General features: G+C 44.0%; 1 protein-coding gene across 1 annotated transcript in view; it reads left to right on the plus strand.

Moving 5' to 3' along the window:
* Positions 1 to 8,773: 8,773 nt before the first annotated feature.
* LOC139535691 (leucine-rich repeat-containing protein 38) overlaps positions 8,774 to 27,059 on the plus strand; it is a 31,359-nt gene continuing 13,073 nt past the window's right edge. Inside the window, exon 1 of the mRNA XM_071335389.1 lies at positions 8,774 to 10,319. Coding sequence (XP_071191490.1) covers positions 9,692 to 10,319 — 628 coding nt within the window. The 5' untranslated portion in view covers positions 8,774 to 9,691. The remainder of the gene's footprint in view (positions 10,320 to 27,059) is intronic.

Consider the following 27,059-nt stretch of genomic DNA (forward strand, 5'->3'; position numbering starts at 1 on the left):
ACACACACACATATATATATATATATATATTTTATTATGTATTTTATTATGTGATCTAAAAAGGAAGGAAAATGCAATCACTAGGATCCACTTGTAAAGACAATACACCAACGCACGGAAAGCGCATTGCACAAACAAAACAACCCTCGCAATATGAACTGGAATTACATTGTTCTATTAATTTACTTTTTGTTTAACAAATATATTTGAATGGGAAAAGACTGTGACTGGCAAACATGGTTACAGACCCAACAACATTATATAGTATCCCCCTCCTCATGGAGAAAAGCACATGAGCTAATTATATTATTTGTTGGTTGTGAAGTTCATGACTTGTCTATGTGCGGTGTCTAGCTGAGCCAGAACGTTTTATTTCCCCTGTTAAATCAGTTTAACAGCGTTGTGTAAATGTGATGCACAATTCTCATGTTTTGACCCTTTCAGATAAATAGACTTCGACCACACACTATCTCCACCGAATTGCAGCAAGCAAAATAGTTATTATTTTGGTGACGCTTGCAGTTAGACACTGCTTCCTTCACATCCACTCATTGGTAGCCTAGTGGTTAGAGACTTGAGCTAGTAACTGTAAAGGTTGCTGGATCAAATCCCTGAGGTGACAAGGTAAAAATCTGTTGTTCTGACCCTGAGCAAGGCAGTTAAGGCAGATGTTAATTTAAGGCATCCCCCTGCACCTCTCTGATTCAGAGGGGTTGGGTTAAATGTAGAAGACACATTTTGTTTGAAGGATTCAGTTGTACAACTGACTAGGTATCCCCCTTTCAGTGTTGAATTTCCAACTTGTTTATGAATGAAGAGCACCAAGACATTTTATCTCTAATATCTCTTCATGTGACAAGGATTGAAAAGGATTTGCCAGTAGATTTTCGATGTGGTTCATGATGATGACTGTATATCTAGCTAGCTGGCTTGCTAGAGAAGATTTTGGAAGTATGATGTTGACATGATCAGTCTAAAAAAAAGCTACGGGAGATATAACGTGATTTGATCAGATTTTATCTGTGGCCAATGAGCTTGAGCCTTCTTTGATGGGCACTACTACTCTAAATCTATGGCAGCATCCAAGGGGGCTTGAACTGTCTAGCTCTCTGGTAGATTCTGTTGTGACTTAGTGTCCGCATGAGTGACAGAACCTTGATCCAGTCAAGGCACAACCAGAGAAGAAGGCTACACCTCCACCACAGAAAGTACTGCGCTAGGCTGAAACAGCTGCATTTTGGAGCTGCCCTACTCAAAGGAAGAGACCATGTTTGTATGCTGCTTTATTAACTGAAGGATTTAAAAAAATTGTTTGCTAAACTGATGTGACACAAATGAATGCCAGAATGACATGCTCTGCCCCACCTGCCCTGAATGATGGTTTGCCACTGGCAAGAACAAAGTAAGTTTAAGTAAGTAAAAATTGTATACCTGGGAATACACTTTGATATGTTAGAACGGACGTGAGCAACTACTAGCTTTCTCCTGGCTATTAGCTAATTAGCTTTACATTTACAGTTTAGTCATTTTGAACTGTGTCAGGTTTGCTCTAACTAGCTAGTGCTAGGTAGTTCTGGCTGTGTGAAAAACTAATAGTGAATGTTTGAAGCCAACAATACGTGCTAGCTACAGAATTAATTGCACTATCATTGTCTTAGTCTTCATCATAGTTTGCAATGGATGTGCCACCAGTCAAGAAGAGAGAAAAAAGAGGACATAACAGTTCTTTTTTGAAGGAATGCAAAGGACTGTAAGTAAGGTACTTGGTAACTGCCTGCACACCACCACTGGCAAACTTGTTGGCAAATTTGAGTGCTTTAGCTTAAAAGTCTTTAATATAATCACAGTGATTATGGGTCATGAAGGTGTGTTCCATGTGTTAAGACTTTGTTTTGTACTATCATAATCATGGAAGGAGAGTGACAGTCATGGACAGACAGACAGGCAGAGAGGGAGAAAGAGAGGCCACAAACCAACATGTAAGATAGTGAGAAGTGCCTTTCCAAGCTAATAGAGTTCATATACTGGTGATCTGTTATAGTGTGGATCCATCTGAATTATCATATGATCTCTGAAAAGGATAGCAGCTCATGCAGGAGAGAGTCATGCAAAGAGTCCAGTCAAATACTGAAAATCACTTTTATTTTGCAGGCATACAGTGCAGTCCAGATAAGCCAAAACACTTTGTTTACTGTATGGGACTTTGGTATGTCCATAGCTCATAATCATTAAAATGCCACCTATGTGAAAGGGCACTTTTCTCATAGGAGGCCAAAAGACCTCTATCTGTGCATGTGCCTGCTCATAATCTCTTAGTGTCTGTTAGTTGAGGTGATGCTCTGTGTTGTGTTCTGCCCCAGGTTTTGTGAGGTCTTTATGACAGTGACAGACAGCAGACCAGAGGTAGCTTGTGTGGACACTGTTGAGGACAAAGGTTATGTCTGGGTGATTCTGGCTCATAACACCATGATGGGGAGTCAGAAGTACCCGGGCCTCCCTGTCCACTGTGCCCTTGCCTGACAGACCACCGTTCTCTCCCACCTCCCTTTCCTTCCTGGCCTGGCACAGGGCAAGTGTCCCAGATTCTCAAATGCCAAAGGATAGCTTAATACGTGACAGTTGCCCTCTGCATCTTGAGTGTATGTCTATTACATTCCCAGAAGTGTTCAAAGGGAGGTGACATTTGGCGTGTGACCCCTATAAACCCCCTACCTCCTGTCCTTGTTCCTCATTACCTCATTTCCCCTGTCCCCTTGCCCTGCAATGGCAAAGACCCAACATGGGGCACCAGCCAAGCCAAATAACACTTGACATTCATCATTTATTGATATGCCCTGTTTTAATTGCAGCTGGAGAGCCTCACATAGTGGCTGAACCGTGGGGAAGGAAGGCCCTCCTGCCTCGGCCCCACACTCAGCACACTGGCGTCTGCTCAATGCTGGGGTTATACAACCCTGGTGACACGTAGCTGCCTGCCTAACGCCTCGCTGGGCTTTTCTATAATTTCCCTCTCCACACGCTACTCACTAATCCCTACTTACTACCCCCTACTTACTATTCACTACTCCCTACTTACTATTCACTACTCCCTACTCACTACTCCCTACTTACTATTCACTACTCCCTACTTACTATTCACTACTTCCTACTTACTATTCACGACTCCCTACTCACTACTCCCTACTCACTATTCACTACTCCCTACTTACTATTCACTACTCCCTACTTACTATTCACTACTCCCTACTTACTATTCACGACTCCCTACTCACTACTCCCTACTCACTATTCACTACTCCCTACTTACTATTCACTACTCCCTACTCACTACTCCCTACTTAATATTCAATACTCCCTACTTACTATTCACTACTCCCTACTCACTACTCCCTACTTACTATTCACTACTCCCTACTTACTATTCCCTACTCCATACTTACTATTCACTACTCCCTACTTACTATTCACTACTCCATACTTACTATTCACTACTCCCTACTTACTATTCACTACTCCCTACTTACTACTCCCTACTTACTATTCACTACTCCCTACTCACTACTCCCTACTCACTACTCTCTACTTACTACTCACTACTTACAGTACTCCTTACTTATTACTCCTTACTCCCTACTGACTACTCCCTACTCACTACTCCCAATTTACTTCTCCCTGCTCACTACTCTCTACTTAATACTCCCTACTTAATACTACCTAATCACTACTCCCTACTCACTACTCCCTACTTAATACTCCCTACTTAATACTACCTACTCACTACTCCCTACTCACTACTCTCTACGCAATACTCCCTACTCACCACTCCCTACTCACTACTCCCTATGCACTACTCCCTGCTCACTACTCTCTACTCACCACTCCCTACTTAATACTACCTACTCACTACTCTCTACATAATACTCCCTACTCACTACTCCCTACTCCCTACTCTCTACTTAATACTCCCTACTCACTACTCTCTACTTAATACTCCATACTGACTACCCCCCACTCACTACTCCCAATTTACTTCTCCCTACTCACCACTCCCTACTTAATATTACCTACTCACTACGCCCTACTCACTACTCCCTACTTAATACTCCCTACTTAATACTCTCTACTCCCTATGCACTACTCCTCACTCACTACTCTCTACGTAATACCCCCTACTTAATACTCTCTACTCCCTGCTTAATACTCCCTACTCTTTACTCCCTACGTGTTACTCCCTACTTACTACTCTCTACTCTCTGCTATCTGCTCTATAGACTGAGGGGGAGGATGTGCAGTCATTATCCCCTAACTTGGAGTGGGGTGGAAGAGGGCTTTGACTGGTGTGCGACTGATTGAAGATCCCCTCAAACACAACCTCTGGTCTAATCCTTGGATAGTGAGATCTATAGTGAGATCTCATTGTGGGAGAGGCTGCACTATAAGAGCATAGAGATACACAGATTGTCAATGTGAAAACGCAATCTTGATCAAGTATGGGAAAGATTGGCTTTTCACAGTTTGTGCTGTATTCTGTACAGACAGCTACACATTGTTTTGACTCATAAACACTCCAATATGGCGTTTCTGTTTTTAATCTATATCTGGACTGGGATTGATTTATCTGCATAAGCAGCAATAGCAATGATATAGTGAGCATTGAGGCTTAAGTAGCGCAACTGTGGCTGCTACATTAAAGGCATGGTCATTGATAGCCACACTGATTGTTATTCTTCTAAATGAATCCCCCAGGACGAGGAGCGAGGTAAACCTGGATCAATGCTGGTGCTCAGCAAGGTCAGTGATCGCTGAAACCCAGGCTGATATTTCTCTGTCATGTTGCATTTACACTACCTTGAACACCTCAGTGATTCGACATTGGTCTAAATACTGAGGGATCAATTTGTGCTAGTACCTGTCAGGAAAGTGATGTTTCAGCCTTGCTTTTGACACATTAAAGAGCTTCTCACAGTTTTTTGATAAAAAGTCTTACATAACTCATCCTGTTCTGTACTGTCTGTACACACTGCATAATACAGAGATACAGTGGAGTTGTAATAGCAATAAACGTATAGTGTGAAAGATAAGTATGGACTTTGACAAATATTATCTGTTTGTGCCTATTTGTGCCTTAGTAGAACAGTGCTGAACAGCCCACATGTGTAGACTTGTCCAAAATACACCCCAGCATCTCCCTCTCTCTGGCAGCCATTATGAAGATCTTGAAGCCCTGTGCCATCACTCTCTAGTTACCACACTGCACCACCATGATCACACTGAGAAAAAGAGACCACTGTCCCAGGGGTCATGGAGGAATGAGCCTCAACGACCACTTTAATGGTGTAGTTTATGCCTTGTGCTAATTGTACTGACATCTTATGGTAATCAAACCTAATTTAAAACTAAAATCAAGGATCCTTCCTATTGCTCAGCCTTGCTCTTACACTGCATTAGACAGCCAAGAGAATGTACGCACAACAGGGGCGGACTGGGACCACAAATCGTCTCTGGCATTTCAAATACACCCATTATTGTCTTCGAGGCCCCCACCACGGCCCATTTTATTCCCCCATTATTGGCAAAATAATAATAATTAAGCTAAAAAACTAAAAAGTTAGACAGGCCCAATAGGTTGGAAATGAATCAGCCAGTCCACCTCCGACGCACAAGGTAACATTTTATGATTGAACATAAACAGTATGGCTGTCCTCAGGGAGATAGAGGCCATTATACCTGCTAGAAGTGGTGCTCCAGATGCATTTCAATGTGGAAACCTCTCCCTTTTAACTAAGGACGCTATTCAATCTGTATTGCTGAAGTTCAGCGTTACAGCGTGATTGAAATTTAAAAGGTAAACACTGCATATGTCAGGTCAGTTAGAAAATTACCTTCACATTTCTATTGCACAACCTGTAACGCTTCAGCGATACAGATTGAATAGAGCATTAAATCCCTCTCAACTCTTAGTCCATTTTATTCTTAGCTGCTTGGTAATTACTCAGCTGGCACAAACAGGCCACAACAGGATGGGAGGAAGGAATATCCTAAACACTTTCATGAATATAGTAATAAAAAATGTTGATTAACAATAATACACTTGGAAATGACACTCATATAGCCTACGGTCTTTGGATTCGTCAATTTAGATAAAGTGCATTCGTAAAGTATACAGACCCCTGGACTTTTTCCAAATTTTGTTACGTTGCAGCCATCTTCTAAGATTGATTCAATTGTTTTTTTTCCATCATCAATCTACACACAATACTCCATAATGATGAAGCAAAAACAGTTTTTTCGAAATTTGTACAACTTTATAAAAGAAAACGGAAATAGCACATTTACAGAGGTATTCAGACAGTTTACTAAGTCCTTTGATGAATCACCTTTGGCAGCGATTATCAAGACTTCTTGGGTATGTCACTACAGGCTTGGCACACCTGTATTTGAGGAGTTTCTCACATTCTTCTCTGGAGATCCTCTCAAGCTCTGTCAGGTTGGATGGGGAGCGTCGCTGGACAGCTATTTTCAGAACTCTCCAGAGATGTTCGATTAGGTTCAAGTCCGGGCTTTGCTGGGCCACTCAAGGACATTCAGAGACTTGTCCAGAAGTCACTCCTGCACTGTCTTGGCTGTGTGCTTAGGGTTGTTGTCCTGGAAGGGGAACCTTCACCCCAGTCTGAGGTCCTGAGCACTCTGGAGCAGGTTTTCATCAAGGATCTCTCTGTACTTTGCTCCGTTAATCGTTCCCTCAATCCTGACCAGTCTCCCAGTCCCTGCCGCTCAAAAACATCCACACAGCATGATGATGCCACCACCATGCTTCACTGTAGGGATGGTGCCACGTCTCCTCCAGATGTGACACGTGGCATTCAGGCCAAGATTCTGGTTTCATCAGACCAGAGAATATTGTTTCTCATTGTCTGAGAGTCCTTTAGGTGCCTTTTGGCAAACTCCAAGCAGGCTGTCATGTGCCTATTACTGAGGAGTGGCTTCCGTCTGGCCACTCTACCAGAAAGGCCTCAGTTTGGCCGGGCGGCCAACTTTAGGAAGAGTCTTGGTGGTTCCAAATGTATTTTATTAAAGACTGATGGATGCCACTGTGTTCTTGGCGACCTTCAAAGCTTCAGAAATGTTTTGGTACCCTTCCCCAGATCTGTGCCTCAACACACTCCTGTCTCGAACCTCTATGGACAATTCCTTCGACCTCATGGCTTGGTTTTTGCTCAACTGTGGAAGAAGTTAAGGTGTCTGAATACTTTCCAAATGCACTGTAAATCATTTAGAGTCCTGGGTCTGTCTAATAAAAAAATCCCTGGTCCAAATAAAACATGCAAAAAAAGTTAGCTCATTCAGTGTCTTTGATATAAAACCTGTCAGTGTTATTATTTAATTTTCATAACAGCGGCGCTAAATCCTAAATAGAACACAAAGCACTGTTAATTAGCAATCTGTGGCTTGGCCATGAATACTTAGATGGCTTGCCGACCACAGTCTGGGTAACACTGCTCATAGATACCCTGCCTGGCAAGTCTTCACACAAATCACCAGTCTAGTAATGAAAGAATGGCCGGCCTCCATTAAGCTTGGCAGTTATGGTATAATAGAGAAGGGCTTTTCCCTTGCAAAACATATGAAACACTACATTATGGAGCTGGAATAGGTCAAAAAAACTTCAGCTCACACCGTAAAGCAGGGATGTAAGATATTGATTTAAAGATGACGAGGTCCTGTACACCGTATATGAGTTGCTGTTATTCACTGACACCTGGAGCTGTTTGCATTGCCAAACACTATGCATGTTATGGGTCACTACTGGTAATAATGGCTCAGGCAGTTTTTCTATTTACCCATTGATATACAGTATACTCCACGTTCTCCCATTACATACCATCAGACCGAGCTTGCTACTATTCCAACTCCCTCCACGTCTCTCAGTACCCCGCTCCTCCACTCCACTCTGTCCCTGTGCTACAACCTTGGTCTAATTCCATTTCCCTTTTGCTACAGATCCCATTGGGGACATCTAATTTAGAGTCTGAATTCAAATCTGTTCCACAGTTGTGGTTTGAGAGGCAGTCACTGGTCCCTTTGTCTTTTACCATTAAGGATATAGACTCTAGACACACAGGGGATTGATGGCTGTATGAGGCAGTTGTAGCCTAATCTTCTGTGCCAGTGCATCAAAATTATAATTGTATAACCTGAGCTGACTAAAAGTGCTGATGTTTGGCTCACAGTACATACAAGGGCAAGGGTTTTTATGTGCAGGTCATTTCCATTTGCAGGGATAACTAATGAAGCCTCTGTCTGACTGTGCCGTGGGCAGGTTGTGTAATGGTGTCTGTCTGTCTGTCACTCCGGGACAAGATCTTCTCGGCAATGGTAATGTAACTGTGAGGCTGTCTATCAAAGCATTTTCTCGTCATTGTGAGAGACTCAGGGATTATAAGACTGTAAGGAGAGAGAAGTAAGATTGTGTTTGTGTTAGGACAAATAAAAAAATATTACATTCATTACAGATTCATTACTGAAATATAAAGTGATTTTTTTATCTTGAAATAAATGTTGAATTGTTTAATTCGCCCAAATAATCCAGATATTTTAATCATGCATTTATTTTCACCAGTAACATAAATTATTGGGAAAAACTGGTATCATTTTTCAGAGGGAATGGACCCTCATATTTTCACAGTAGGAAGTGACATCACGTGTTGCCAACATTGTAAAGGCACACCTCCTTCATAGCAATGAGGAGGAGGGCATGAGATAAAGCCTGGTAGCACATTCTGAGACAGACAGACATTCGATTGACTGCTACTGTGCTAAATTCAGGATTGTCATCCGCGTGAATATGACTCCTCCACGGATATTTGGATTCTCTCTCCATAGCAACAGAGCGTCGGGACCCAGCTGGGGAGTGTTTTATCTAGCTCTGCTCTGCCGGCGAATGGCAGAGCAGAGCACAGGGAGTTAGAGACAGAATTAAAAAAACTTGCATTCACTTCAGCTGTGTTACTGTGCGATTGTCTCTCTTAGATCAACAGGCAGATCGACAAGCATTCCCACGCAGATACCAGAGACAAATGGAGAGATGCAACAATTTCACTCTTCACTTGATCTGCCTGAGACTGAATCACCCCAGCGCGTATCCTTTTGTGTCAGAGACCCATGTGTCCTCCTCAATCAATCCCCCAAGATCGACTGTGGGTTAACCCGGCGGACAGAGCCCCCTCCTCAGCCTCCCTCTCCCTGTCTGTGCCTCTAATGTTGCTCTGTTCCTGCTTTGCCAGTTTCTATTTACCCCAGCTAAGCAACCTTCCTCTTTCTGCAAAGCTCTCGCCCTCACTCTCGCTGTCTCCCTCTCACTGCTTGCTATCTCCCTACCCTAGCTTCTTCAAAGCCAGCAGCTTGCTATTCTCTCCAGGCTGCTTGCTACATGATCTCTTGGAAAACAGCGCTCAACGCTGCTCTCTCGCTGCTCGATGCCGGAGCTCTCTCAGATTTTCATCTCAAGAACGTCAAGATGCTCCTGCAGAGGGATTGATCCCCCCTTTTCCCCTCTAGTTCTCCCCTTCCCCTCCCCTTTCCTAATCTCCTGACCTCTGACCCTCACGCCCCCTTCTCTTTCCCGACACCCCTTCCCATTCTTCCTCACCCCAAGCCTCCACTCCTCCTCTCTGCGCTTACCCTGTTGACCATGTTGCCATGTGTCCGCTGGCTCCAGCCTCTCCTCGTCTTGCTGTCCTCTGTCTTACGGGCTCAGGGGGAAAACTGCCCAGCGAGCTGCCTGTGCCCGGATCCCCACACTGTGGACTGCAGCGGCCGTGGACTCACCCGTCTTCCTGATGAGATCCCCTTGGACGTCCGCAGGCTCCTTCTGTCTGACAACTGGATCCCCCGCATTCCCTCTGACTTCCTAGTGCTCTACAGTGACCTGGTCTACCTGGACCTGCGGAACAACTCTCTGTCCCACATCGAGCCGGGCACCCTCAGCACTTCTTCCAGGCTGGTGTTTCTGGACTTGGGCAGCAACAACCTGACTGACATCCCCTCGGGCACCTTTGGGCAGTCCCGTAGCCTGATCAAACTCCGCCTGGGTAACAACCCCTATCTGAGCATGGTCAACGAGGACGCGTTCCTGGGCCTCACCTCGCTGCGTGAACTGGAGCTGGAGCGTAATGCCCTGTCTGGCCTTCAAGTGGGGGCGCTGAGCCAGTTGCCCTCTTTACGGGTGGTGAGGCTGGAGGGCAACCCTTGGGTGTGCAACTGTAACTTTGCCAACCTGTTTGCATGGCTGGAGGAAAACATTCACAAGCTTCCAAATGGTAAGTGGCTTCGTCAGGGGGATGCTACTTTGCTTACAGCTTGCTTGACCTAAATAAAAAGGAAAGCCGTGCAACACTAAGATAATATTATCTTAGCAAATCTTCTGCCATGCTATTGCTGTGTGTTCTATTTATATTTCCCCAGTAGAAAGAGGAACCTCTTCGTCTGTTCTAATTTTGGCTTCCTCCTTCTTTCCTGGCTAAACCCACAGTGCCAGGGAGAGTAATGAAAGAGAATGAGAGACGAGCTCTGGGGGGAGACCTTCAGGGGGATGGTCTCAGATTTATTACACAACAGACTGTCTGCAGCTTCATCCACAGCAGCAAAACAAACACAACAAGAGAAAACCAACACCTCACGTTTTCAATTCTGCTTGAGCATGAGATGTTGCCATGGCTGTGTGCGTAGTGTACCGTCCATGCCAAACACCTGCCTCTCTCCTCAGGCCGGTGGTCTATTAACGCTGTGCTAAATCAATCAATTAGTGAGTGCTGTTTCTATGACCAATGTAACCAAGCCCTTCCTCTCTCCTTCCTGGTGGTGGAGGCTGGAGGTCATCAGGTCCTTCACCATTGTGTTTCTGCCTGGGTGAGTTAGGTAAAGTTAAGGCATTGATGTGTTGGCGTGGGCCCCATCTCTCTCTTTCTATATCTCTCCCTCTCTGTGTCTCAGGCACGCAAATCTGGAAAACAACAAAAGACAAAGGGGATGACAATTCTCCCACAGGAGTGTGTATCCCACAAAGGGTAACATCTGCTTACATGGAGATAACCCAGAGGTTATTGTTCTGGGATTCATGTGTTAGTAATGCAGAAAAAAACTATTGTGGAGATGTTAATTTCTTCCACTTGTTCAAGATATAAACATAACAAATCCCAGACTACGGGATTCACAGTAATTCAATAGTTTCACATTTTACAACCTCTTCACTTTCAGAATTTACTCCACATTACTCCAATCACCAATCGTTGTATTTGGAGCTACTAACAATAGGACAGCCACATGTTGTTTGCTTGACATCCCATTTTAATATTATTTAGATATTGTCCTTGAAAACGCAGATGACATCTACTCATGATAATCATTTTAGCAAGACTGTGTATAGACCACCAGTTAATATATAGAATCCACTAACATACAGCCCACTATGTTTGAATATTTGCACGAAGGGTCTGCTAAAATAACCCCTGATGAATGTGGTAATACACTGTGATGACATCTGTGGATGTACAGTACACTGTACATGTGCACTGTATTCAATTCCAAGATTCACAGCATAAACATCATGAATACATAAGTGGGCATATGAACCAATAGACATAGTACATAAATAAGCGTGCACAGCTGCCAAGGTCGTTCCACGGGGGACATTACATGACAATCTACATAAACATGGGACATCAACACAATGTACGGACAAAGATCGTCCCATAAAAGCCTAAATAGGCTATTATCCTTTAAAAAATATGATTTCCTCCGGTGATTGATGGAGAAAGTATTACTAAGATAAACTAATACAATCTATAATTCAGGCAAAGTGGGTAAAGCTGCTAACAGCCCAGGGATCCTATCCATTATGTCTGTGTGCTGAGATACTGTACATGTTAACCTGTGGATATGGACATCATGTTCACATAACCTTCTTAATTTTACCCCGTTTTTCTCCGCAATTTCATGATAACTATCTTGTCTCATCGGGCTCAGGAGAGGCGAAAGTCGAGTCACGAGTCCTCCGGAACATGACCTGCCAAACCTTGCTTCTTAACACTCGCTTCTTAACACTCGTTTACTTAACCCAGAAGCCAGTCGCACCAATGTGTTGCAGGGAACACTGTTCAACTGACGGCCGAAGTCAGCCTGCAGGCGCCCGGCCCTCCACAAGGAGTTGCTAGAGCGCAATAAACCAAGTAAAGCCCTCACAGTCAAACGCTCCCCTAACCCAGACAACGCTGGGCAAATTGTGCACCGCCCTATGGGACTCCCGGTCACGGCCAGTAATAACACAGCCTGGGATTGAACCCCAGGCTGTAGTGACACCGCAACACTGCGATGCAGTGCCTTAGACCGCTGCGCCATTCAGGAAGCTCTTGTAACTTTACTTCTATCTTCTTTTTAAATCATAGGAATGCAAGTAGTTATGTTTTGTAGAGGCTTGTGTGGACACAAGCAGTGGGTGGACATTGCAAACTGCTGACAACTAACAAAAACATCCTCACACATTTAGTTAGTGCTGTACCATGCAATTGCCAACCTTGTTCGTCTCCCTCCTACTCCTCAATAAGAAAGCATCCGCAAAAAGTTGGGTCTGTGTGAGAAAGAGAAGTTGATAAATTGGCAGGAATACCTCATTCCCCGTGGTAAGAAGCTGCAAATGCATTCATCACTTGTCCTCAGTGTTATCTACTGCAGGCTGTAATGAATTCTATTAGATATGCTGGAAAAGCACACATAAGCAGCAACAAACAACAGGCCATTGGCCCAGTCAGCCAACCCCTCTGGCATACCTGCCAACTGGGCCCCGAGATTAACATACATACATTGAGTTAGCAGTGCAGCGTCTCACCTCATGTAATGTATTTACATTCAAATCAGTGTTTACTGTGTGACCTGGCTAGGAGGCAAAACCACCTGCTAACTATTAATAAACCATAGTGACCTTTTCTATTTAGCATCATCAACCAAACATACACACACTCACACACAGACTTTATAGATTTATTTAGCAGTAGACCTGAAGAACACTATGCAGTTTGCATCAGCATCAGCACTATATGCGTGATACAGTACATACTGATGAATGCATTTGCAAGTAGGACATTCGTAGAGGACAGTGGTACAGTATTATTCTGGGACTGCCTCTGTGCTCATTAAAAATAGGAAATATTGTTGATGCATATGGGTAAAATTAAGAAAGCTGTACATTTGAAATCAAAGGAGAACTTATGATTTCAAGTCCTTGGCTGCAGCTCCAAAGGCATTTTCAGGTAAATATAATTTCTCATGGGTCCAGGGTATCTGAAAATCTGTGTATGATTCAACCAGTCTCACATTGTGGAGGAATTGTTGTGAACCACACATACAGAAACTGTTCCAAAGGATAGATTAGAGTCAGACACACCTACACACTGCTAACAATACCAAGATGCTCTTGCTGAACAGATGTGTTGGTGTGAAAACTTCAAACCACACAAAATATTCTTGAGTATTATGACAGGAACTGATTCATGAGTGGTGAGTGTGTGTGTCTGTGTGAGTTTGTGTGTGTGCGTGCCTGTACGCTTGAGTGCATGTGTGCATGTGTTTTTGTGTTTGGGAGTAGGTCTGTTGACCACCACTACTCCTACAGTAAAGGATGGACAGTAATTTATAGAACAAGGCTGACTTGATAAGCTCTTCAACATGTATCAACACTTCACAGAACCATCATCAGCATCCTCCTTGGGTGCATGATTTTTCATAGAATAATGGTACCCTTGAATCCAGAGCTAAAATGGTAATGGTTAGGATTGATGCACAAACAGCATCAACAGTCAGTTTGTATTACCATAGAGTGGTCATGGAAACATGGAATAATGAAAATATAGACAAATTCCTCCACCCATCAAATCATTCCCAACTCACCACCCATGAATCTCCTCTTCTGTCCTAATCGTGTTATCATGGATTAGACCCTGTTTAGCATTACTTTAGCAGCAGCAGTGTAGACATGCTCTGGACCCGTTTGTGCCTGTTCTCACATGCTGATTTCCCATGTGATAGACATACTGTACCAGTCCGCTGCACTGCACACAGCATACGTTGTGCATACTCTGTTTGCATTAATCTGATTGGGTAACTGTGTTGACTGTGTTGTAAATGCCAAATATGTTGGCCTTTTATGGATTAAAAGGGTCACTGTTCAGATGACTTTTTTTTAACCATATTGACAGTCCAAGACACATATTATCTAATTATACCTATTGATGTATCCTTTCAGAGTCCCAATTGACTGTGGATCCCCATAGACAGTCAGTAGATAATGTAACTGTTGTAAAATGAGTAATAACAGATATTCATCTGCATAATATGTAAAGATTACCAACCTTGCATATCAATTGACAACCTCTCTCCATAAACCTGTCAAAGATACAGTCTTTGTAATCAGATGTCTGTCTGTCCACTCTTCTGAGGGGACGTTCCCTTGCGCAGGTCTGCCTTTCTGCCACCAATCAGGTGCCTAAATGTTTTATCAGGGAATGAGTGTCAACATGATCCACTGCTGTCTCCAGAGCTCTTGGGTTAAGGAGGAACATGTATCATTTAGAGCAACACAGTTCTATAGCACTAACCTGGATTCAGGGGTAGACGTAACATAGTAAAAGTAAATCCGGGACACTCCAATTAGGATGATAAGTACGGTTTTGTATGATAAGTATTAATTTGTTTCGTATGATCCATTTCGTATGATGTTACAAATTGCAATTCGTAAAATATATTAACGAAATTGCAAAACGTATGATATGATACCAAATTCAATTTATTGTGGCTAATGTTAGCTAGGTGGTGAAGGTGGCTAACGCTAATGCTAGAGTAAGCTAGGTGGCGAACGTTAGCTAGGCTCTGCAAAAAGGTCAGTTCCAATACCACATTTACAATGTGCAGGGATACTGGACTGATAGAGCTAGATACAGTGCCTTGCAAAAGTATTCATCCCCCTTGGCGTTTTTCCTATTTTGTTGCATTACAACCTATATTTTAAATGGATTTTAATTTGGATTTCATGTAATGAACATAAACAAAATAGTCCCAATTGGTGAAGTGAAATGAAAAAATAACTTGTTTAAAAAAAACACAAATAAAAAACGGAAAAGTGGTGGTGCATATGTATTCAGCCCTTTGCTATGAAGCCCATGAATAAGATCTGGTGCAACCAATTACCTTCAGAAGTCACATAATTAGTTAAATAAAGTCCACCTGTGTGCAATCTAAGTGTCACATGATCTGTCACATGATCTCAGTATATATACACCTGTTCTGAAAGGCCCCAGAGTCTGCAACACCACTAAGCAAGGGGCACCACCAAGCAAGCGACACCACCAAGGAGCTCTCCAAACAGGGCAGGGACAAAGTTGTGGAGTATTACAGATCAGGGTTGGGTTATAAAAAAATATCCAACACTTTGAACATCCCACAGATGTGTTTCATCGGCAGAGACTGAGAAACTGGTCAGAATTGAAGGAATGATGGATGGTGCTAAATACAGGGAAATTCTTGAGGGAAGCCTGTTTCAGTCTTCCAGAGATTTGAGACTGGGATGGAGGTTCACCTTCCAGCAGGACAATGACCCTAAGCATACTGCTAAAGCAACAAACAAGTGGTTTAAGGGGAAACATTTAAATGTTGTGGAATGGCCTAGTCAAAGTCCAGACCTCAATCCAATTGAGAATCTTTGGTATGACTTAAAGATTGCTGAACACCAGCAGAACCCATTCAACTTGAAGGAGCTGTTTTGCCTTGAAGAATTGGCAAAATCCCAGTGGCTAGATGTGCCTAGCTTATAGAGACATACCCCAAGAGACTTGCAGCTGTATGTATTGACTTTGGGTGGGTGCGGGGAGGGGTGAATAGTTATGCACGCTCAAGTTTTCAGTTTTTTGTTTCACAAGAAAAAATATTTTGCATCTTCAAAATGGTAGTCATGTTGTGTAAATCAAGTGATACAAACCCCAAAAGAGTAATTTTAATTCCAGTTTGTAAGGCAACAAAATAAGAAAAAGGCCAAAGGGTGTGAAGACTTTCGCAAGCCGCTGTATGTATGGGGTAAGGTGACTAGGGATCAGGATATATGATAAACAGAGTAGCAGCAGCGTAAATGATGATTATATGTGTTTGTGTTTGCGTGTGTGTAGAGTCAGTGCAAATGTGCGCGCATGTTATGTGCGTGTTGGAGTTTCAGTGTGCATGAGTGTGTAGAGTCCTGTGAGTGTGGATAAAGACAGTGCAAAAATAATATACAAGGATCAACTCCAATAGACCGTGTAGCCATTCTGTTAGCTATTTAGCAGTCTTATGGCTTGGGGATAGGGTTAGGTTCGGGTTAAGGTTAGGGTTAGGGGAAGGGTTAGCTAACATTCTAAGTAGTTGCAAAGTAGAAAAACATTTATAAGTTGTTGCAAAATTGCTAATTAGCTAAATACTAAAGTTGTCCAAGGTGAGAATCGAACACGCAACCTTTTGATTGCTAGATGTTTGCATTATATGTCTACCCATTCACCCCAACCAGCCACCCTACCTTAGTTTTTGCCTTAAAGTAAAGGTATACTTCGGGATTTTGGCAATGATACCCTTTATCTACTTCCCCAGACTCAGATGAACTCATGGATACCATTTTTATGTCTCTGCTTGCAGTTTGAAGGAAGTTGCTAACTAGTGCTAGTAGATACCCATAGACTTTCAGTCATTGCGCTAACGCTAGTTAGCATTGGCTCGGAAAAAACTACCTCTGAGAGACATAAAAATGGTATCCACGAGTTCATCTGACTCCGACTTGCCAAAATCCAGACGTAACATATCACACAATTTGAGTGCCCTGGATTTATATTTACTATGTTACGTCTAGTCTATAAGACCAGGCTGATACCACAGTGACTAGCTGGGTAACAGGAGCCAGTCATCCACAGGGCAGGCCAAAGCAGGGCATAACAGGGCAGGGCGGCCTAGCTCCCATGGGTCCCATGGGCCAGTGTCTGAGGCCTAATAAGACACAGCTATCAACACTGTTCATGATCCACAGCTCATGTGACAGGGTCAATGTCAAAATGTTCCTTCACAGCCTATCAGGTTACTCCACAGAGAGCTGTTACCACACTGCATGAGCAGCTCTGTAAATATGACGTCACTGTGAATTCGCTGGCCTTCCACATCACTGTCTCATATTATATTCAGTACGGAGTTAACATTGCATTACATTACAAAATCATCAACTGTCTTTGCCTCGGGCATGGATGTCACGGAAAATGTATTATTTCACTTACTTGAGAAGAGAGTGTATTTGACCTTGGCCATTGAATATTTATTTAACATTGAATGAATTCAAGCTGACATTGAAGTGTATAGCTTAGCAAGCAATCAGAAAAGTGCTAGGTTATGAGTAATAGATGTCTAAATGGCAAGTATATCATTCTGAGAAAAGAAAGATCAAGCTAGTGCTTTTTATAGCTGTGTATTTTGTGTCTGTTTTTATGTGCGCATGTGTGTTGAATGAGCCATGCTAAATGTTTGTGCTGAGAGTATCCCCATGTGACTATGAGATCACAGTCCCTGTGCATAAGGTAAACCCCTCCTGATTTGAATGACTCACACTTGGCCCCACTGTCACATGAAGGCTAGTCACTTTGTTCATTCAGACACTCTACTCCATCTCTATCTGTCTCTTCCCACTCTCTATCTCCCTCTGACTCTCTGTTCTTATTTGTCTTTCTTCTCTGTGATTGTCTTTGAGTAATAGAAAATACATGTATACCCATTCCACAGTTTAATTAGGAATTATGAGATAATTGCCTTTATGCTATGGGTCCATCTAATGATTCTCACTCTTCTGCTATCGACGTTGGAATAAATCACGACAGCCACTGTTGTGTTGAAGTGGGAGGAGAGACAATCCTCCGAAATCAGCCTACGACAGCCAGCTAGATCAATCACCCAGGAGACAGGAAGTGGGATACAAATGGACACCACTACTCCCAAGGCTGGCTGTAATCCTGATTGTAATCCATCACGAGGCAACACTAGCTGTAACAACCATGTGGTTGTGCGTGCTGGCCAACCGAATTGGTTTCTATCTGTATCATATTCTGGATGACTCTATATTGGTGCACCTTACTCTTGTGGCCCATACTGTATTTATGGCGATAGCAAACCAAAACAAATCAAATTGTATTTGTAACATACACATGGTTAGCAGATGTTAATGCGAGTGTAGCGAAATGCTTGTGCTTCTAGTTCCGACAATGCAGTAATAACCAACGAGTAATCTAACCTAACAATTCCGCAACTACTACCTTATACATACATAAGTGTAAAGGGATAAAGAATATGTACATAAAGATATATGAATGAGTGATGTTACAGAACGGCATAGGCAAGATGCAGTAGATGGTATAGAGTACAGTATATACATATGAGATGAGTAATGTAGGGTATGTAAACATTATATACAGTGGCATTGTTTAAAGTGACTAGTGATACATTTATTATATCCAATTTTTTAATATTAAAGTGGATAGAGATTTGAATCAGTATGTTGGCAGCAGCCACTCAATGTTAGTGATGGCTGTTTAACAGTCTGATGGCCTTGAGATAGAAGCTGTTTTTCAGTCTCTCGGTCCCTGCTTTGATGCACCTGTACTGACCTCGCCTTCTGGATGATAGCGGGGTGAACAGGCAGTGGCTCGGGTGGTTGTTGTCCTTGATGATCTTTATGGCCTTCCTGTGACATCGGGTGGTGTAGGTGTCCTGGAGGGCAGGTAGTTTGCCCCCGGTGATGCGTTGTGCAGACCTCACTACCCTCTGGAGAGCCTTACGGTTGTGGGCGGAGCAGTTGCCGTACCAGGCGGTGATACAGCCCGACAGGATGCTCTCGATTGTGCATCTGTAGAAGTTTGTGAGTGCTTTTGGTGACAAGCCGAATTTCTTCAGCCTCCTGAGGTTGAAGAGGCGCTGCTGCGCCTTCTTCACAACGCTGTCTGTGTGGGTGGACCAATTCAGTTTGTCCGTGATGTGTACGCCGAGGAACTTAAAACCTACTACCCTCTCCACTACTGTCCCGTCGATGTGGATAGGGGGGTGCTCCCTCTGCTGTTTCCTGAAGTCCACAATCATCTCCTTTGTTTTGTTGACGTTGAGTGTGAGGTTATTTTCCTGACACCACACTCCGAGGGCCCTCACCTCCTCCCTGTAGGCCGTCTTGTCGTTGTTGGTAATCAAGCCTACCACTGTAGTGTCGTCCGCAAACTTGATGATTGAGTTGGAGGTGTGGATGGCCAAGCAGTCGTGGGTGAACAGGGAGTACAGGAGAGGGCTCAGAACGCACCCTTGTGGGGCCACAGTGTTGAGGATCAGCGGGGTGGAGATGTTGTTACCTACGCTCACCACCTGGGGGCGGCCCGTCAGGAAGTCCAGTACCCAGTTGCACAGGGCGGGGTCGAGACCCAGGGTCTCGAGCTTGATGACGAGTTTGGAGGGTACTATGGTGTTAAATGCTGAGCTGTAGTCGATGAACAGCATTCTCACATAGGTATTCCTCTTGTCCAGATGGGTTAGGGCAGTGTGCAGTGTGGTTGCGATTGCGTCATCTGTGGACCTATTGGGTCGGTAAGAAAATTGGAGTGGGTCTAGGGTGTCAGGTAGGGTGGAGGTGATATGGTCCTTGACTAGTCTCTCAAAGCACTTCATGATGATGGAAGTGAGTGCTACGGGGCGGTAGTCGTTTAGCTCAGTTACCTTAGCTTTCTTGGGAACAGGAACAATGGTGGCCCTCTTGAAGCATGTGGGAACAGCAGACTGGGATAAGGATTGATTGAATATGTCCGTAAACACACCAGCCAGCTGGTCTGCGCATGCTCTGAGGACGTGGCTGGGAATGCCGTCTGGGCCTGCAGCCTTGCGAGGGTTAACACGTTTAACTATTTTACTCACCTCGGCTGCAGTGAAGGAGGGCCCGCAGGTTTTGGTAGCGGGCCGTGTCAGTGGCACTGTATTGTCCTCAAAGCGAGCAAAAAAGTTATTTAGTCTGTCTGGGAGCAAGACATCCTGGTCCGCGACTGGGCTGGTTTTCTTTTTGTAATCCGTGATTGACTATAGACCCTGCCACATACCTCTTGTGTCTGAGCTGTTGAATTGCTCTATCACAGTGCCATCTGCAGTTCTCTGCTGCCATTGACTGGAACGAACTGCAAAAAAAATCACTGAAGCTGGAGATATCTCCCTCACTAGCTTTAAGCACCAGCTGTCAGAGCAGCTCAAAGATCACTGCACCTGTACATAGCCCATCTGTAAATAGCCAATCCAACTACCTCATCCCCATACTGTTCTTTATTTTATTCATTTTCTTTCTTTGCACCCCAGTATCTCTACTTGCACACTCATCTTCTGCACATCTATCAATCCAGTGTTTAATTGCTATATTGTAATTATTTTGCCACTATGGCCTATTTATTGCCTTACCTCCCTATCCTACTTCATTTGCACACACTATAGACTTTTTCTATTGTATTATTGACTGTATGTTTGTTTATTCCATGTGTAACTCTGTGTTGTTCTTTGTGTCGCACTGCTTTGCTTTATCTTGGTCATGTCGCCGTTGTAAATGAGAACTTGTTCTCAACTAGCCTATCTGGTTAAATAAAGGTGAAATAAAAAAAATAAAACGAATTGGCGGAAATAAGATATAGCTCTGGCAATGATTGAGAATTAGGTACACTAGCCTCTTAACACTACAGTGGCCGATTTCAGACACTAGATATACCGGTAATTACTGATAAAATGTTTACATTACTTCTTTGATTAATTTCCCACAGTTTTATAAGTCAGAACAATAAAAATGTGACAGTTCAAGGACACTCAGAGGCCTCTCTGTCGAACAAACGTGTCAATGGCCCCCTCTAGTGGTTGGCTGCGTCATTACAATCAATTTTGTCATCTCTGCCCATTCACGTCAAAGGGGCGTTCCTTAGAAAAGCAGCTCTTTAGGTTGACTTGCTCACTACACAGACATGACACTGGATTCTTATGGAACAGGCAGTTCTAAATATATAACTTTCATAGCTGTACAATAAAGATGCGACCTACACACTTCCTAAAATACGTTAAAAAAATACAAATTACAAATTACAAAAGTAATTTTGTCAAAAACAACGTATCCTTGTCGATAGGGTGGACACGCTGAATAAATGGCCAAAATGTTGATTTAGATGTTCACAAATGTCATACATTTTGACTTGCACTAATGTCATGTACTCCCTGTACTCCCCTCCTGTACTCCCTGTTCACACACGACTGCATGGCCAAACACAACTCCAACACCATCATTAAGTTTGCTGATGACAGCCTATAGGGAGGAGGTTAGAGAACTGGCAGTGTGGTGCCAGGACAACAACCTCTCTCTCAATGTGAGCAAGACAAAGGAGGTGATCATGGGCTACAGAAAAAGGCGGGCCCTCATCAACGGGGCTGTAGTGGAGCGGGTCGAGAGTTTCAAGTTCCTTGGTGTCCACATCACCAACGAACTATCATGGTCCAAACACACCAAGACAGTCGTGAAGAGGGTATGACAACACGTTTTCCCCCTCAGGAGACTGAAAAGATTTGACATGGGTCCGCAGATTCTCAAAAAGTTCTACAGCTGCACCATCGAGAGCATCCTGACCGGTTGCATCAACGCCTGGTATGGCAACTGCTCGGCATCTGACCGTAAGGTGCTACAGAGGGTAGTGCATGCGGCCCAGTACATCACTGGGGCGAAGCTTCCTGCAATCCAGGACCTATATAATAGGCGGTGTCAGAGGAAAGCCCATAAAATTGTCAGAGACTCCAGTCACCCAAGTCATAGACTGTTTCCTCTGCTAGCGCACGGCAAGCGGTACAGGAGCGCCAAGTCTAGGACCAAAAGTCTACCCCCAAGCAATAAGATTGCTGAACAATTAATCAAATGGCCACTGGACTATTACATTGACTGACCCCCCCCCCCATTTGTTTTGTACACTGCTGCTACTCGCTGTTTATTATCTATTAATAGTCACTTCACCCCTACCTACATGTACAAATTACCTCTAACCCGTACCTCCGCACACTAACTCGGTACCGGTACCCCCTGTATATAGCCTCATTATTGTTATGTTATTGTGTTACTTTTTATATTTTTTTACTTGAATATATTTGGTAAATATTTTCTTAACTCTTCTTGAACTGCGCTGTTGGTTAAGGGCTTGTAATTTAGCAGTTCACGGTAAGGTCTACACTTGTTGTATTTGGTGCACGTGACGAATAACGTTTGGTTTGAAGTACATATAGACATATTATAACGTATGAAACGGCTCGTTCAGTCGCATGTCAAGAATTCACTACGATATCATCATATTTGTATATGGTTTATTATACTTTTACTCTGTACCACATAATATGAGTTGAAAGTGTTTTTTTTCAGGTGAAAGCCAATGTCCACAAGCCTTCTTGCTAGATTGATGAAGACAGCCATAGCAAAACAGTGCAAAACGGATGTTAGCTCAAGAGGCTAGCTGTTCTGTCTTGTAACATCCGCACATAATACCTTTGTGGCTTAAGGCAGTTACAGAGACTGTAATCCCTGCACCCAGAACCAAATCATATCAGTCTGTCACAAGACACTACAGAGCCTGTGAGAGACAGGAACTAAAGGAGCTGTCTGTCATCTATAGGAAATCAAACTAGGATGTTTGTCTCAGAGACAGACAGTATTTTGGAGATCGTCCCAGTCAGAATTATCGTGTCCGAATTATATAATAGGGAAGATTTGTGTAACAGGTGAAGCTTAGTGTATGTACAGTAAAATGCTTATGTTTGTATTTCCAACAGTGCAGCAATATCTAGCAATACAATATCAATACACACATAATCCAAACATTTAAAAAAACATCAAGAAATGAATACCTATCAGATCGAGCAATTTCAGAGTCCGGAATAAAAATATATATACTGTATATGTAATGGTGGTTATAGACAGTATGGACAGTATATGAATAGAAAAGTTGTGTACAGCAGTAGTTATATAGGATGAGCCATGACTAGAATACAGTATAGAGATATAAAGTGGGTAAAACAGAATGCAAACACTATTGAAGTGTTCAATGACTCTATGTACAGGTAAGGTGCAGGGTAGAGTACCGGGTGGTAGCCGGCTAGTAACAGTGTCTAAGGTTCCGGGCAGGGTACTGGGTGGAGGCTGGCTAGTAACAGTGTCTAAAGTTCCGGGCAGGGTACCGGGTGGAGGCCGGCTAGTAACAGTGTCTAGAGTTCCGGGCAGGGTACTGGGTGGAGGCCGGCTAGTGACAGTGTCTAAGGTTCCGGGCAGGGTACTGGGTGGAGGCCGGCTAGTGACAGTGTCTAAGGTTCCGGGCAAGGTACTGGGTGGAGGCCGGCTAGTGACAGTGTCTAAGGTTCCGGGCAGGGTACTGGGCGGAGGCCGGCTAGTGACAGTGTCTAAGGTTCCAGGCAGGGTACTGGGAGGAGGCCGGCTAGTAACAGTGTCTAAGGTTCCGGGCAGGGTACTGGGTGGAGGCCGGCTAGTAACAGTGTCTAAGGTTCAGGGCAGGGTACTGGGTGGAGGCCGGCTAGTGACAGTGTCTAAGGTTCCGGGCAGGGTACTGGGTGGAGGCCGGCTAGTGACAGTGTCTAAGGTTCCGGGCAGGGTACTGGGTGGAGGCCGGCTAGTAACAGTGTCTAAGGTTCCGGGCAGGGTACTGGGTGGAGGCCGGCTAGTAACAGTGTCTAAGGTTCAGGGCAGGGTACTGGGTGGAGGCCCGGCTAGTAACAGTGTCTAAGGTTCAGGGCAGGGTACTGGGTGGAGGCCCGGCTAGTAACAGTGTCTAAGGTTCCGGGCAGGGTACTGGGTGGAGGCCGGCTAGTAACAGTGTCTAAGGTTCAGGGCAGGGTACTGGGTGGAGGCCGGCTAGTGACAGTGTCTAAGGTTCAGGGCAGGGTACTGGGTGGAGGCCGGCTAGTAACAGTGTCTAAGGTTCCGGGCAGGGTACTGGGTGGAGGCCGGCTAGTAACAGTGTCTAAGGTTCCGGGCAGGGTACTGGGTGGAGGCCCGGCTAGTAACAGTGTCTAAGGTTCAGGGCAGGGTACTGGGTGGAGGCCCGGCTAGTAACAGTGTCTAAAGTTCAGGGCAGGGTACTGGGTGGAGGCCGGCTAGTAACAGTGTCTAAGGTTCCGGGCAGGGTACTGGGTGGAGGCCGGCTAGTAACAGTGTCTAAGGTTCCGGGCAGGGTACTGGGTGGAGGCCCGGCTAGTAACAGTGTCTAAGGTTCAGGGCAGGGTACTGGGTGGAGGCCCGGCTAGTAACAGTGTCTAAGGTTCAGGGCAGGGTACTGGGTGGAGGCCCGGCTAGTAACAGTGTCTAAGGTTCAGGGCAGGGTACTGGGTGGAGGCCGGCTAGTAACAGTGTCTAAGGTTCCGGGCAGGGTACTGGGTGGAGGCCGGCTAGTAACAGTGTCTAAGGTTCCGGGCAGGGTACTGGGTGGAGGCCGGCTAGTGACAGTGTCTAAGGTTCCGGGCAGGGTACTGGGTGGAGGCCGGCTAGTGACAGTGTCTAAGGTTCAGGGCAGGGTACTGGGTGGAGGCCCGGCTAGTGATGAATGTTTAACATTCTGATGGAGGTAGAAGCTGTTTATCAGTCTCGGGTCCCAGCTTTGATGCACATGTACTGTCTCTGCCTTCTAGATTGTAGCGGGGTGAACAGGTTGTGGCTTAGGTGGCTGAGGTCCTTGATGATTGTCTTGGCCTTGCTGTGACACCGGGTGCTGTAGATTTCCCTCTGGAGAGCCCTGTGGTTGCGGGCGGTGCAGTTGCCATACCAGGCGGTGATACAGCCCAACAGAATGCTATCGATGGTACATCTGTAGAAGTTTGAGACGGTCTTAGGAGCCAAGCCAAATTTCTCCAGCCTCCTGAGGCACGTCACTGAGGACAATTTATGTCCTCAGTGATGTGCACGTTGAGGAACTTGAAGCTTTTGACCTTCTTCACTGCGGCCCTGTCAATGTGGATGGGGGCGTGCTCTCTCTGCAGTCTCCTGTAGTCCACAATCAGCTCCTTCATAAACAAACATGATTGTAATTTAGCACACAATACATAGGCTAATTAGACCAATTAATCAGCTGTTTAACAACGTAGTTTTGTCAACCAACATTATTGCAGCAACAATTGTCAAGAGGCTTGTTTGTTCATTACTTTGCATTGCTATTCTAGACAGCATAAGAAAAAACGAAGGCAGTATTAACTCAGCTGGCAATGAAATCCTGCATTGTAAGTGCATACTGTAGTATGATAAGGTTGTTTGAAGTTGCCAAAATACATTATAGCATTTTAATCTGTTCAGTTTTGGGAGCCAAGCCACCTGAAAATCTCTCTCACATAGCGCATAGCTAAAAGCCTTCCATTTGCGGAGGTAGAATCAGTGGAACTACTACAGCCTGTAAACTAGCCAGCTCTCTCGTCTCACGTAATCTTATCCCATCAGCACAGCACAGGGCATGTCAATGGCACTTTAAATATTTACTCACTGTTAACAAATTGGTTCAGTGATGCGATGATCCACAGCTCGTGTAACCTTGGGACTCAGACTTAAGACTAATGACGTTACAATGGAAAAAGACCAATGGTTTGTTCTTCCCTTAAAATGAATGGTGAGTGAAAACTAACCTTGAAATCCACAATGTGTTGTGTTGTCATCACAGCCACAGGAAGATGTTTTGAGTTGGGGATGCATTTGCATAGTGGCATACAGTTGAGCAGACAAGTTTATAGGAATTCCACACATGGGATTTTTTTTTTGTAGGGCTGGTAAATTTTTTTGCCTTTTTATAAAAGCCTTTCATGCAATTCTACATCATTTACATGATAGAAGACAGTAGCAGAATATTTTTTAATACCACACAAATTACCAAATACAGGCTACTGTGCAACTCGTTATTCAGGTAGGATGCAATTTTGGAACTTGTTTTATCATTATTCTTATTGTATATCATTGCTATTATAGTAGGTACAGTGGCAAGAAAAAGTATGTGAACCCTTTGGAATTATCTGGATTTCTGCATAAATTGGCATACAATTTGATCTGATCTTCATCTAAGTCACAACAATAGACAAATACAGTCTGCTTAAACTAATAACACACAAACAATTATACGGTTTCATGTCTTTATTGAACACACCGTGTAAACATTCACAGTGTATGGTGGAAAACGTATGTGAATTCTTGGATTTAATAACTGGTTGACCCTCCTTTGGCAGCAATAATCTCAACCAAACGTTTTCTGTAGTTAAGGATCAGACGTGCACAACGGTCAGGAGGAATTTTGGACATTCCTCTTTACAAAACTGTTTGAGTTCAGCAATATTTTTAGGATTTATTTTGTGAACCACTCTCAAGGTCATGACACAGCATTTTAAATTGATTTGAGGTCAGGACTCTGACTGGGCCACTCCAGAAGATGTATTTTCTTCTGTTGAAGCCATTCTGTTGTTGATTTACTTCTGTGTTTTGGGTCGTTGTCCTGTTGCGTCACCCAACTTATGTTGAGCTTCAATTAGCAGACAGATAGCCTTACATTCTCCTGCAAAATGTCTTGATAAACTTAGGAATTAATTTTTCTGTCGATGATAGCAAGCTGTCCAGGCCCTGAGGCAGCAAAGCAGCCCCAAACCATCATGCTCCCTCCACCATACTTTACAGTTGGGATGAGGTTTTGATGTTGGTGTGCTGTGCCTTTTTTTCTCCGCACATAGTGTTGTGTGTTCCTTCCAAACAACTCAACTTTAGTTTAATCTGTTCACACAATATTTTGCCAGAAGCGCTGTGGAACATCCAGGTGCTATTTTGCGAACTTCAGACATGCAGCAATGTTTTTTTTAGACAGCAGTGGCTTCTTCCATGGTGTCCCCCCATGAACACCATTCTTGTTAAGTGTTTCACGTATCGTAGACTCGTCAACAGAGATGTTAGC

The sequence above is a fragment of the Salvelinus alpinus genome, chromosome 12 (assembly GCF_045679555.1).
Source record: "Salvelinus alpinus chromosome 12, SLU_Salpinus.1, whole genome shotgun sequence".
NCBI lineage: Eukaryota > Metazoa > Chordata > Actinopteri > Salmoniformes > Salmonidae > Salvelinus > Salvelinus alpinus.